The 13,863-nt window shown below is 43.4% G+C and overlaps 1 protein-coding gene across 7 annotated transcripts in view; it reads left to right on the forward strand.

Moving 5' to 3' along the window:
- Positions 1-60: 60 nt before the first annotated feature.
- FAM118B (family with sequence similarity 118 member B) overlaps positions 61-13,863 on the forward strand; it is a 47,339-nt gene continuing 33,536 nt past the window's right edge. For 4 of the 7 annotated variants that reach the window (XM_042238387.1, XM_042238386.1, XM_027959845.2 and 1 more), the window contains exon 1: positions 61-113. Coding sequence is in view for 2 of the 7 variants with exons in the window: in XM_042238384.1 (XP_042094318.1) it covers positions 973-1,055 (83 nt within the window). In the remaining 5 variants the exon portion in view is untranslated. Of the gene's footprint in view, positions 1,056-13,863 lie in introns of all 7 variants that reach the window. The other 3 variants (XM_042238384.1, XM_042238385.1, XM_027959844.3) reach the window with 2 other exon arrangements.

The following is a 13,863-nucleotide window of genomic DNA, read 5'->3' on the forward strand; positions in this document are numbered from 1 at the left end:
CGTGGGCATGGCGGGGCGGGGCCCGGGGCGCATCACGTCGGGGCGGTGCGCGCTGAGTGCGGCTGCGCCGGCCGGTAGCTGCAGCTGGAGCGGTGGCGTTTGGAGGAGACGCGGTGAGTGTGTGCGAAAGCCGGGTTGGGACTGCGGAATGCCGGTGCCTCAAAGCTTTAACGTTTCTGCGGACCCAGGGTTTCCGTTCTCGGAGATCCCTGTCTCGGGAAACCGTTTCTCCCTTTGAGAGATGACCCCACTCAAAACCACCTCCCCGCCCCCGCGCCTGGTAGAAGAGATGCCCCATGAATGCTCGCCCCAGAGCGGTCTTGAGGCGCCCACCCTGTCCCTCTTGCCCCGAGGGACGCCTCCCGTCTTTTCTCCTTTCCTTATGGCTCGACCTTCGGAGATGCGGGATCAGTGAAACCTCTCCACCCCTCACCTCCTGACTCCCAACCTCTTTGTTTCACGTTGTAACTAGTCCTTCTCTCCCAGGGGTGATGGGGAGCCCCTTCCGTTACCCAGGGGCCTATATTTCCTTCCTGGCGAGCACCTTGAGTTTCTTCTGCCGTCTTCAAGAATTCATTTCTTGGAGTCTCCTCCTTCAACTCCCGCCCCCCCGCCTCCCGCCCCGCGGCTTCCAAAGAGAAGACAAAGTACAGAGCAGGAACCTTCCCTTCCCATTTCTCCTTCCTTCATTTTCTCCTCCGCCGTTTGCAGTCTCTCCAGACCCTCCCTTTTCTCTTACAAAGTGCAGCGATGGGACCCCCATGCCCATACTGCTTACGACTTAACGAAGTCAAGACTTTTTGACTTCACTGAGGGGTGGCAGGGAAGAGGAACGTCTGGTTGGGATAGTAACACTATAAAAGTAGCTTGAGACACACCTGCCATTTGTTAAGGATGATGCCCGAGCCTTGAAGGGATGTCAGAAAGCGAATGGGTCTGCGCTGACGATAGAGGAAACAGTTACTGCTGAGCATGAAGGTTGCCAGACGAGTTAGTGAAACTAGCCTTGTGCTCTACCCCCCTAAAAAGGATTGGCATGAAACAGAGTTGAACAGGTAAGTGGAGCTAGCCTGTAGAAGAACTTTAACCTGAAGAAGAGTTTGATCTAGATGTGAGTCTGTGATCTAAGGAGTCTGTGAAGCTTCTGGAGCAGGAGGGAGACTCCTTGAAAGGTAGAAATGAATCTGACAGTTGAACGCAGGACATTTTGAAAAGGAGGGGGCTTTGAGAGCAGGGAAATCGGCTAGGATGCTGCCAACTAGGTGGGCAGTAGTAAGGCTGTGCTTGGTTCAGTGGTCTTCTTCCCTACACCATACTGTTCTTTGAGTTTAAATTGATTTTTGAGTTGTGCAGGTCAAGATGTATCAGTTGGCAGCTGCTGTTGAACAGTGAGTGCCTTAAGGATTCATTCATTCATTTTTTTTTTTTTAATCCCCTTATCTGGTGCAGAGTAAACTCACAAATATCCCTGGACTGGGTGAGGTGCATTGTAGGCTTGTATTAGGTGTGTCTGAACATTTTGAATCATCTGATTTCTGTCCATTTTTTTATCTAAAGAGTGGAGGAAGGAGTAGATATATTTGTAAAGAGGGGGAAAGAAAGCCTCTGTGTGTTTCTGTAATGAGAGGTAATGGTTATAAATGTGAAGAATTTCAAGGGAGACTGGGGAAACAGCCTCTGTCTCTCCTACTGTTTTTCCTCTGCAGATTCACAGGAAAGACACAGATGTATAGAAGTTGAGAATTACCACCTTTTACTGATAATGCCCCAGACCCAGTTTCTAATTTCAGTAAACAGTCCCACATTATACGTTTTGTAGGTACCTGAAGCCTCCTTTCCAGGGACTCTAAAATTTGGACTTCAGGACTTAAAGTTTGTGTCCTTACGTTAATTACAAGCCTGTTTTAGGTGAAGGACTTTTATGGTTTCGTGTCGGGGCCGGGGAACCTACTTCTGCCTTAACCTGTCCTTAGTAGTGTTCAAAAAGTGACTGCAGAATTTTCTTTGTGGCAGGAAACAAAATGAAGAACCTACTCAGATGTCATTGTCAGTGACTCAGACCTTGTGTTCTTGGGTTTCACCTTAACCCGAGGCATACACTATAGTGCCTAGGAATAAAAACACTGGTCCCCCTTTTTTTTTTTTCCTGGAGAAGGAACTTTGAGATTTTTCTTGTTGAAACTTTGTGAGAGAAATTTGAAGAGTTTTGTTTGCTTGATATCACAGTACAGCTTTAGTCAATATGGATACAGAAGTTTGTTTCCTTAATGTTTATCCTGTGAGTCTAGGCACTTGCTGGTTATTGAAATAAAGTTGCTCTCAGTACACAAGAATTTATGCAGACCCCAGTGTTTGTCGCAGTACTGTTTATAATAGCCAGGACATGGAAGCAACCTAGATGTCCAACAGCAGATGAATGGATAAGAAAGCTGTGGTATATATACACAGTGGAGTATTACTCAGCCATTAAAAAAAATACGTTTGAATCAGTTCTAATGAGGTGGATGAAGCTGGAGCCTACTATACACAGTGAAGTAAGCCAGAAAGAAAAACACCAATACAGTATACTAACGCATATATATGGGATTTAGAAAGATGGTAACGATAACCCTGTATGCGAGACAGCAAAAGAGACACAGATGTATAGGACAGTCTTCTGGACTCTGTGGGAGAGGGCAAGGGTGGGTTGATTTGGGAGAATGGCATTGAAACGTGTATAATATCATATAAGAAACGAATCGCCAGTCCAGGTTCGATGCATGATACAGGATGCTTGGGGCTGGTGCACTGGGATGACCCAGAGGGATGGTATGGGGAGAGAGGTGGGAGGGGGGTTCAGGATTGGGAACATGTGTACATCCGTGGTGGATTCATGTTGATGTATGGCAAAACCAATACAATATTATAAAGTAATTAGCCTCCAATTAAAGTAAATAAATTTATATTAAAAAAAAGAATTTATGCAGAGATACATATTATCTTTTTCCTCTTCCTCATTCAGTTGATCCTGTCTTGGTAGCTGATTTTTCTGCTTCTCCACCAATCTCATATTTTCTCTTTTTGGTTGAGGCCTCTTTTGTCTGGACTGTTTTCTCAGTACTAGGAGGGGAATTTTATTAGTGATGTCTTCATTCTTACAGAGTACAAACATGGCTTCTATACATAGATCTTGATATACTTATCATATGTGTCTCTCCCATAACTATATAAAGAAGACCATGATAGTTTGCTTTTAAAAATATTTTCTATCCTGTGCAAGAATGACAAAGCCTTCTTTTTAATTCATAAACAGGAACTGACTAATAAAGGGAATTGTGTTTAAATTTCACAAATTTAAGGTTAATTAGTGGCATGAGGTTAACTTCTGGTTCCTTGACAGTGGTTTGCTGGTTGCAGATTAACCAGCGATTCAGTTTCCCTGCAAAGCAGGAAGTACTTGGAGATTGTTTTATGGTTTTAGAGAGATTCAAAGAGGCAATTAGCAAGAGGTCTCTGGAGGTGTCCTGGGAAGTGCAGTTGTTGGCAGCTGGGAACTGGCCCCAGTTGAGCTGCTTGTGAACTTAAGTGAGTAATTTGGGCTCCAGTTTATTGTCTTTTCAGAGTTCCCTGGTGGTCCAGTGGTTAAGACTCCACACTTCCAATGCAGGGGTGCAGGTTTGATCCCTGGTCAGGGAACTAAGATCCCCTGTGCTATGAGGTGCAATGAAAAATTTAATAATAAAAGAAGATCCTTATCAGCTCTAAGCTCCTACTCTATGAAGACTTACCATCCACTGACACTTAAGTATGTCTCTTTCTTATCAAGTGGAATATATGTCAGACTTACCTTGAATACGTTTAGCATTGGCACAGGGATTCAGGATTTTGCTCCTGTTCCCACAGTTTAACCTTACGCCCCTGAGCTGACATTTATGTTCGGAGGTTTGCTTCATTGAATGCTGCTGGAATACACCTTGAGATTTCACGGGTGGGGTGTGGGAGGGAGTGCAGATAGGAAAAAAAAAACCAGAAACAATGGTATTGACCTATAACACGGTGTGTGCTTTTTTCTGTGCCAACATTTCAAAAAGAAATTACGATGTACCATTGCCCCTTGTTACACGTTTATTCAGCTTTTGTTCAATGGTCAGGACAGTTTGAGCTTAAGCCACTACTTCCCAAACTTTATTTTCATACTGTGACATGTGGAAATTACTGTTGTGTCACTGAGGAAGAAGACAGCTGTCCCGGGAGCTGTGGCTGTCCTGTCCCCCGCTGGCCATACACAGGCGAGGAGGAGCTCTCTGTGCTAAGGTCCATGCAGAGGGCAGCCTTACACGTTCAAGGTCTTTGTCCCAAACTCTGCCTAACTCTCAAGAGTAACAGTATCACTAGTTAGTTTTGTTCTGCTTTTAAACCAAAGCATGTTATATATTATCCCTTGAATCATCGCCCATTTTTACCTGACCATATCTGTTTTGGGGGTTTCCATTCTCTTTACTATTATTATTATGTAAGATTCAGTTGTACAGCACTATAATTCAACGTGTGTACCACACTACCAGGTGATGACTGCCGTCAATCTGGGTGACCATTGTTATTTTTGTTAAATCTCTCTGTAATCTGTTCTGCGTTTGTGTGCCTTTGTGCTCTTGGCCCGTTTAAAGACCATATTTGGGGACTTCCCTGGTGGTCCAGTGGCTAAGGCTCTGTGCTCCTAATGTGGGGGCCTGGGGTTCTGGCCCTGGTTGGGGAACTAGATCCCACATGCTTCAGCTAAAGATCTTGCTTGTTGCCATGAAGATCGAAGATCCCACATGCTTCAAATAAGACTTAGCACAGCCAAATAGATACTAAATATTAAAAAAAAAAGACCGTACTTGTCCTCAGAAAGTGGCCCATTTTAAAGTGTATGAATGGGTAGTTAACTGATTAAGAGGTGGGAAATCCTTTTGTCATGATACTTTAACCTCATTAAATTATGGGTGGACTTGCTCTGGCTCTTTTGAGAAAATAGGGAATTTCTTTAAGTAGCTTATTTTATGTTTTCCATTATAAAAGTATTATAGAAAATTGAAAATAAAAAAGTAGAAGGAAAATCATTCATATTTCTGTTTTCCAAATAGTGTTAATATCATGAGTTTTGTTGCCTTTTAAAAAAAATCACGCATTCTTTCGTAATCGTAGAAATTTTCAAACATTTGCATGATAGAAAAAAACTAATAAACCTCATGTACCCATCACTAGCTTCTCAAGCCAACCAGCACCAGGCCAGTCTTGTTCTCCATCCCACCGTTAACTCCCAGATGGTTTTGAATTAGATCCCAGAAATAATCATTTTGTCTGTAAACACTTGGGTATGTATCCGTGAAAGATAAGGACTAGTTTTCAACATAAGCACAGTACTGTGATCACACCTTAAAAAATACGTTCCTGGGTATTACTGAGCAACCGGTCAGTGCACAGATTTTCCTGTTGGTTTCACTTCCTAACAGTTCATTTGTTTGAATCATCTGGATTCAAGAAGGGTCCACCCATCCTGTGTACACTTTTAATTAGAAGACTAAAACCATATGGGCATTCAGAAGAGATAATGTAAACTGTCCACCTTGCGGATGCTAAGAGCTTACACTTCGAGTCAGACAGACTGGGTTTCAGACCAGCTCTGCTGCTTGCTAGCTGTGTAGCCGTGTGCAAAGTTACTTAAGCTCTCTCACTTTAGTTTCTTCATCCTGTCAAATGGAATTAATCTGTGCCCTAGGACCGCCGTGAGGATTGAGTGAGTCAGTGCAGGTTGAAGCACAGTAGAGCCCAACACAGAGTTAGTAATGAAGGCTAGCGCTGTCCAGCACCTCGTACAGCACCGGGTGCATAGACTTGTGGAATAAAAATAGAGTAGGAGTCAAGAGCCGAGGAATTTGGTCTAATTCTGCCATTTAGGGGAATCACTTCAAAGTTTTGGACCCTAAATTTCTCATTAGGAAAGGGGACGGAGTGAACAACAAGATGATCACTGACATTCCAGAACTTGCAGGAAACGAGGCAGGTGTGATATTCCAGAAACAACATGAGCTTCTAAAACAGACTGGGGTTTGCATCTTGCACTTTATTATTTACAAGCATTTAATCTCAACCTCAGTTTCATCATATGTGCAATGGAATTAATGATACTTAGTAAAATTGTTGTGATGAGCAAGAAGATAAATATGTCTGGTTCCTAGTGTGTAGTGGGTACTCAGATTATTAGACAGCATTTTATGATTGTAAAACAGGAATGTTACATTGGAGCATTCAACATCTCAAGAACTGTGTGTTCTGTGGCATTTGTATAAATGAAGATGACCAAGTATCTTATGGCAAAAGGAATATACACTGGAAGGGTGAACCTGGCAACTGTGTTTCCAGTACATGGATGATGGAAAATTAAGGGACTTTTCAATGCTGTTGATAAAAGCCAAAGGATATAAGGATCCCTGGAGAAATTCAGGAAGGTCTTTGCAACAGATGGTTACTTAAAGTTGAATAAACCTGTTTTCTGTTATCATTTAAAAATTTCACAGTGAGTCAAAAATGGCTTTTTAAATTGCAATGTATGCAAGCATTGTTAGTTTCAGGTGTGCTACATGGTGATTTGATGCTTGCATTTTTATGAAATCACCACAGTAAGTCTAGTACCCGTCTGTCCCCATACAAAGTTACTAGACTGCTATTGACCATATTCCTTATGCTGTATATTACATCCCTGGGCTTGATTCATTTTTGTTTTTGCTTGTTTAAATTGCATGTATCAGTGAAATCATATGGTATTTGTCTTTCTCTGATTTATTTCACTTAGCATAATATACCCTCTAGATGTTGTCGGAGAAGTTTCCAAATACAGTATCTTTTTTAATTCTGATCGAAGCAAATACAGTATCTTCTCCCACTCAGTAGGCTGCCTTTTTGTTTTGTTGATAGTTTCTTCACTGTGCAAAGACTTTTTCAAGACTGATGTAGTCCCATTTGTTTATTTTGCTTTTGTTTCCCTTGCCTGAAGAGACAGATCCAAAAAAAATTGTTAAGATCAAGGTCAACGATCTGCCTGTGTTTTCTTCTAGAAGCTTTTGGTTTTGGATCTTACATTTCAGTCTTTAATCCATTTTGAGTTTGTTTTTGTCTGCAGTGTAAGAAAGTGGTTTGGTTTCAACCATTTGCTGGTTGCTGTCCCGTTTTCTCAACACCATTTGTTGACAAGGATGTCTTTTCCCCATCGTGTATCCTTATCTTCTTTGCCATAGACTCATTGGCCGTATAAAAAAATGTAAAAAAAAAGTCGATTGGATGTGTGTGTGTGTTTATTTATCTTTGACGTTTGGAACATGCTGCATTTGTCCTAATGATATTTTTGGTTTAATGAAAATGACTTACATTAGCTGTTAAAGGGAGAGTTGCACTGTTAACTGACTTAGAAAAGCAAATCAATTCTGAGTTGACTGATCCAGTGTCCTGGTCAGCATTTCCCCAACATGCTTGGGAAGAGTCCCCTGAGGTACCTGGAAGCCACAGCAGGTCACTCCTCCAGGAGTCTGGGCTCAGTGAGGGCTGGGTCGGGGCCCAGGGGTCGGTGTTGCGCCCTCACCCCTGCCCGGGGAGCACCCCTGTGTCTGTGCCTCTGCCCTGAGTCCTCCGCCGCTGAGCCCAGTGCTCCTGCTCTGCCCGGCCTTCTGTAGCTTCACCTGTGCCTGGTTTTTCACTTGCCGGAGTTAATTTTTTTTCCGGATGCTCCAAGGTGTGAATCACATTCTTATCAGCAACACCCTCTGTGTGCTCAGATGCATCCCTTCCATTTTTCCTATTGGAGCCTGCGGTCTTCTTCCTCCTCCCTTTACTGCTCCCTGTCAGTCTCATTCAGAAACGGACCTTTACTCTCCTCCTGGGCTGGCTCCATGGGGTTACTCCTCCTGGGCTCCTTCAAGGGATTACTGGCTCCATGACGTCACATGTCTTGGTTACGTCCTTACGTCCTAAGAAATATCTGAAGGACTTTATTTTGCCCACAAACTTGTTTGATAGTTTGGAAGTAGAGTCGAGTCCCAAGCTAGAAGTGCTTTTCTCTCAGAGTTTTGAAGGTGTCCTTATACTTCCCAGGGTCTGTAAGTGTTTTTGAGGTGTGGAGGTTCACACCCTTTCTGCATCCCGTTGTTCTGCTGGTTCGGTTTTTCTTTTCGCCTTCACTGGGAGTTTGAGGACAGTCCCTGCATTCCTGGTGGTCTGGAGTTCCATGATGGTGTATCCTGGTGTGGGTCTTTCCTCTTCTGCTATTCTTGGTCCACAGTGGATCCTTTTATTCTGAAAATTCATGTCCTGCAATCCTGGGACTTTTTCTTCTATCATTTCTGTGATTTTTCTCCCCATCTTTTCTTTTCCTTTGATCCTTTTTCATACGTCCATTCTTGTCGTATGGATACAGTAGCTCCAAAGAGGGCCCATCATAATTTTCTATAAAACACTAAGGTAAACAAAGGAAGAAAAATTGAAAACAAAACAAAACCATGAAGGGGACTTGCATATAAGAAAATGTATCCTGTAGAAGCAGGGGCAAGCTCCTAAGAATATTGTTTTTTGAATTGATAGCAGCATGAAACCAGGATGCTTTAACTTGCCCCAGAAGTTCCTCCTGAAAACTGCTTTTCTCCTTATAAACGAAAATACCCACAGCGTTCTCTCCAGGTGGGATCACTTGCTCTTTCTGCTTCGCTGTCCCTCTCATATTCCCCAGGTGCCTACATGTGACCACTCCTTTTCTCAGAAAAGAAAGATGCTCCCCACCCCACCCCACTCCTGAGCAGTGTCCCCCTGGCACCCAGGCCGCCCAGCCCTCTGTTGTTGCTCCGTCTGACTCCTCGGTCTTGCATTGACCTCCTTCACTTTTTATGAAAGTATGTTTCTAGGTCTTCCTAACCTGTTTTGCTCTCAGCTTTTTCCTCAATTATTTTCACTGGCTGCTTTTTAAGACTGATGCCACCGGCTCTGCAAAGCAGTGCTGTTCAGGCTGTTTCTTCTAAGTCAGCCTAGCCATTCTAGCTCCAGTGGCCCTTGTAGCAGATGATAGCCTCTTTCTGGAGCTTTCAGATTCTAGTTTCAGGTATAAACAGTGTTTTTATCTCTCAGTTCATTTGCAGATCAAAGAGAATATTTTTCAGTTAATTTTTATTAAGAGAAAAATATCCTGAAACGAATATCGGCTAATTTACGGTCCTAATGGAGTAGGACATAGCAACCCACTCCACTGTTCTTGCCTGGAAAATCCCATGGACAGAGGAGCCTGGTGGGTTACAGTCGATGGGGTCGCAGAGTTGGACATGACTGAGCGCACACACAGTCATAAGCTTAGCCACTTCCCTATGTTCTGGCTGGTCACTTATTCTCTTGTTCTGAAGGGATTACTGAAATTGATCCAGGGAAGGTACTCGCAAAAACTTTCTTAAAGTAGAGGACAGTTCTTTCAAAATCAGTAAATACTTACATTAGTACTTGAGACAGAAAGGGGGGCATAATCACCAATAATCCTATCACCCAGAACTTATTTCTGCCACTCAGATAGCTCCAACACATGATAAGGAACAGGGTGTCAAACAATGCTTTGATCTTTAAGGTTGAAATAGGACTGTCTAAAAGTGTGTTTGTGTTTTGAAGGACTGTGTAATGAAACTCTGAGTAGGTACCTCATGGGTCTGAAACACAGGCAAGATCTGGGCTGAAGACACAGATTAGGGAGACATTAGCATTTAGTTGGACATGGTAAGCCACTGGAATAGATGCGGTGGGGAGAGGAGGGAATGGGTAACGTGGTTGGACTGGAAAGCTTCAGACGCCCTGAGGACGGTCCACATTCAGGGAATGGGCAGAGTAAGAAGAGCTTCCCCTACAGGAATGGGAGGAAGGCCAGGAAAACACAGCATCCAAGGAGATGAGAATGGAATTTGGTATTAGATGCTTCCAAAAGGTAAAGGAGGATGAGTCCTAATGATGTCATTGAATTTTATCACAATGATACCTATTTACCATAAATTTCTTCTTGATCTTACTACTACTACTGAGTACCTTCAGTCGTGTCCGACTCTGTGACCCCATAGATGGCAGCCCACCAGGCTCCCCCGTCCCTGGGATTCTCCAGGCAAGAACACTGGAGTGGGTTGCCATTTCCTTCTCCAATGCATGAAAGTGAAAAGTGAAAGTGAAGCTGCACAGTCGTGTCTCACTCGCAGCAACCCCATGGACTGCAGCCCACCAGGCTCCTCCGTCCATGGGATTTTCCAGGCAAGAGTACTGGAGTGGGTTGCCATTGCCTTCTCCATTCTTGGTCTTCCTCAGACGCAATTGTTAATCTCCTGTGTTAATCTGTTCATACATGCATGAGAAACTTAGCGCAAATGTATTTTATTGGGTTGACTAAAAAGCTCATCTGGGTTTTCCCATACCAGGAAAAACCTGAATGAACTTTTTGACAAAGCGTGTGTGTGTGTGTGTGTTCAGTCGCTGTGTGTGTGTGTTCAGTCACTGTGTGTGTGTGTGTGCAGTCGCTCAGTTGTGTCCGACTCTTTGCGACCCCATGAATCACAGCATGATTCACGGACAGGCCTCCTTGTCCATCACCAGCTCCCAGAGTTCACCCAAACTCATGTCCATCGAGTCGGTGATGCCATCCAGCCATCTCATCCTCTGTCGTCCCCTTCTCCTCCTGCCCCCAATCCCTCCCAGCATGAGGATCTTTTCCAACAAGTCAAATCTTCGCATGAAGTGGCCAAAGTATTGGAGTTTCAGCCTTAGCATCAGTCCTTCCAGTGAACACCCAGGACTGGTCTCCCTTAGGATGGACTGGTTGGATCTCCTTGCAGTCCAAGGGACTCTCAAGAGTCTTCTCCAACACCACAGTTCAAAAGCATCAATTCTTCAGTGCTCAGCTTTCTTCACAGTCCAACTCTCACATCCATACATGACCACTGGAAAAACCATAGCCTTGACTAGATGGACCTTTGTTGGCAAAGTAATGTCTCTGCTTTTGAATATGCTATCTAGGTTGGTCATAACTTTCCTTCCAAGGAGTAAGCGTCTTTTAATTTCATGGCTGCAGTCACCATCTGCAGTGATTTTGGAGCCCAAAAAAGTAAAGTCTGACACTGTTTCTACTGTTTCCCCATCTGTTTCCCATAAAATGATGGGATCAGATTCCATGATCTTAGTTTTCTGAATGTTGAGCTGTAAGCCAACTTTTTCACTCTCCTCTTTCACTTTCATCAAGAAGCTTTTAGTTCCTCTTCACTTTCTGCCATAAGGGTGGTGTCATCTGCATATCTGAGGTTATTGATATTTCTCCCGGCAATCTTGATTCCAGCTTGTGCTTCTTCCAGCCCAGCATTTCTCATGATGTACTCTGCATAGAAGTTAAATAAGCAGGGTGACAATATACAGCCTTGACGTACTCCTTTTCCTATTTGGAACCAGTCTGCTGTTCCATGTCCAGTTCTAACTGTTGCTTCCTGACGTGCATATTGGTTTCTCAAGAGATAGGTCAGGTGGTCTGGTATTCCCATCTCTTCCAGAATTTTCCACAGTTTATTGTGGAAAATAAATAAAACCTTTGATTGTGTGGATCACAGGGAGTCTCAAGAGTCTTCTCCAACACCACAGTTCAAAAGCATCAATTCTTCAGCGCTCAGCATTCTTCACAGTCCAACTCTCACATCCATACATGATCACTGGAAAAACCATAGCCTTGACTAGATGGACCTTTGTTGGCAAAGTAATGTCTCTGCTTTTGAATATACTTTCTAGGTTGGTCATAACTTTCCTTCCAGGGAGTAAGCGTCTTTTAATTTGACGCCAATATGACTATTGACATAGTCAATAAGGCAGAAATAGATGTTTTCTGGAACTCTCTTGCTTTTTCCATGATCCAGCGGATGTTGGCAATTTGATCTCTGGTTCCTCTGCCTTTTCTAAAACCAGCTTGAACATCTGGAAGTTCATGGTTCACATATTGCTGAAGCCTGGCTTGGAGAATTTTGAGCATTACTTTGCTAGTGTTTGAGATGAGTGCAATTGTGCGGTAGTTTGAGCATTTTTTGGCATTGCCTTGGGATTGGAATGAAAACTGACCTTTTCCAGTCCTGTGGCCACTGCTGAGTTTTCCAGATTTGCTGGCATATTGAGTGCAACACTTTCACGGCATCATCTTTCAGGATTTGAAATAGCTCAACTGGAATTCCATCACCTCCACTAGCTTTGTTCGTAGTGATGCTTTCTAAGGCCCACTTGACTTCTTCACATTCCAGAATGTGGCTCTAGGTGAGTGATCACACCATTGTGATTATCTGGGTCATGAAGATCTTTTTTGTACAGTTCTTCTGTGTATTCTTGCCACCTCTTCTTAATATCTTCTGCTTCTGTTAGGTCCATACCATTTCTGTCCTTTATCGAGCCCATCTTTCCATGAAGTGTTCCCTTGGTATCTCTGATTTTCTTGAAGAGATCTCTAATCTTTCCCATTCTGTTCTTTTCCTCTGTTTCTTTGCATTGATCTCTGAGGAAGGCTTTCTTATCTCTCCTTGCTATTCTTTGGAACTCTGCATTCAAATGGGAATATCTTTCCTTTTCTCCTTTGCATTTTGCTTCTCTTCTTTCACAGCTATTTGTAAGACCTCCTCAGACAGCCATTTTGGTTTTTTGCATTTCCTTTCCATGGGGATGGTCTTGATCCCTGTCTCCTGTACAGTGTCATGAACCTCCCTCCATAGTTCATCAGGCACTCTATCTATCAGATCTAGTCTCTTATCTATTTCTCACTTCCACTGTATAATCATAAGGGATTTGATTTAGGTCATACCTGAATGGTCTAGCGGTTTTCCCTACTTTCTTCAATTTAAGTCTAAATTTGGCAATAAGAAGTTCATGATCTGAGCCACAGTCAGCTCTTGGTCTTGTTTTTGTTGACTGTTTACAGCTTCTCCATCTTTGGTTGCAAAGAATATAATCAGTCTGATTGTGGTGTTGACCATCTTGTGATGTCCATGTGTGGAGTCTTCTCTTGTGTATCTGTATACATATATATACATGTTCACAGCTCCACTTCCCCTAAAAGGTGGAGACTTCCCAAGGGTATGGCCCTTCAGGGCATGGTGTTAGTCATCTGCGGTGGGACAGTATTGACTTGTGTCTCCACAACGTTGACACTACCGTCAGCGCCCGTTGTCTACTGCCATGTGAGCTCCTTGGTGTCTCTGTTACCTGTGACATCTGTGGCGTGTAGGGTGATGGTGGTGGCTCCGTCATGCAGGAGTGAACATTCCCAAAGCGCAGAAAACCACGCTTGGCTCCCTGTCAATGCCGCGTGGAGTTTGTTGGCAGTGAACTGGATGCTGTCATAATTGTATTAGTTTCAGTGCAGTGCCTGGCATTTAGCATTTAACAGGTATTAATGTGAAAATTCAACACCTTGTAATTAATACAATAACTGTCATTTTAAACTCTACCAGCATGTAGAGAATGTATGTGGTCCAGGCCAGAGGGAAACCTCTGGACTGAGAATTCTCTGCATGTAACTTTGTTTCATAAAACAACCTGTAGACTTTTTGCAGAGGTACTGTGTAGTCTTTGTGTTTTTTTTTCATGTAGTTGGGAAAAAGAAAACTGAAAGGTAAAGAAGAGTCCTGCAGAGCAGGCGGGCGCATTCAGTTGTGGGAGTGAACATGCCCCGAAGCAGCTGACGCATGGCCCTCACAGAGTGAATTGGCATGAAAGAAACAGTGCCGAAGCAGCTGACGCATGGCCCTCACAGAGTGAATTGGCATGAAAGAAACAGTGCCGCACTCTACCTAGTCACCCTGGTTTGGTTTGGTTTTTTTA

The sequence above is a fragment of the Ovis aries genome, chromosome 21 (genome assembly GCF_016772045.2).
Source record: "Ovis aries strain OAR_USU_Benz2616 breed Rambouillet chromosome 21, ARS-UI_Ramb_v3.0, whole genome shotgun sequence".
NCBI lineage: Eukaryota > Metazoa > Chordata > Mammalia > Artiodactyla > Bovidae > Ovis > Ovis aries.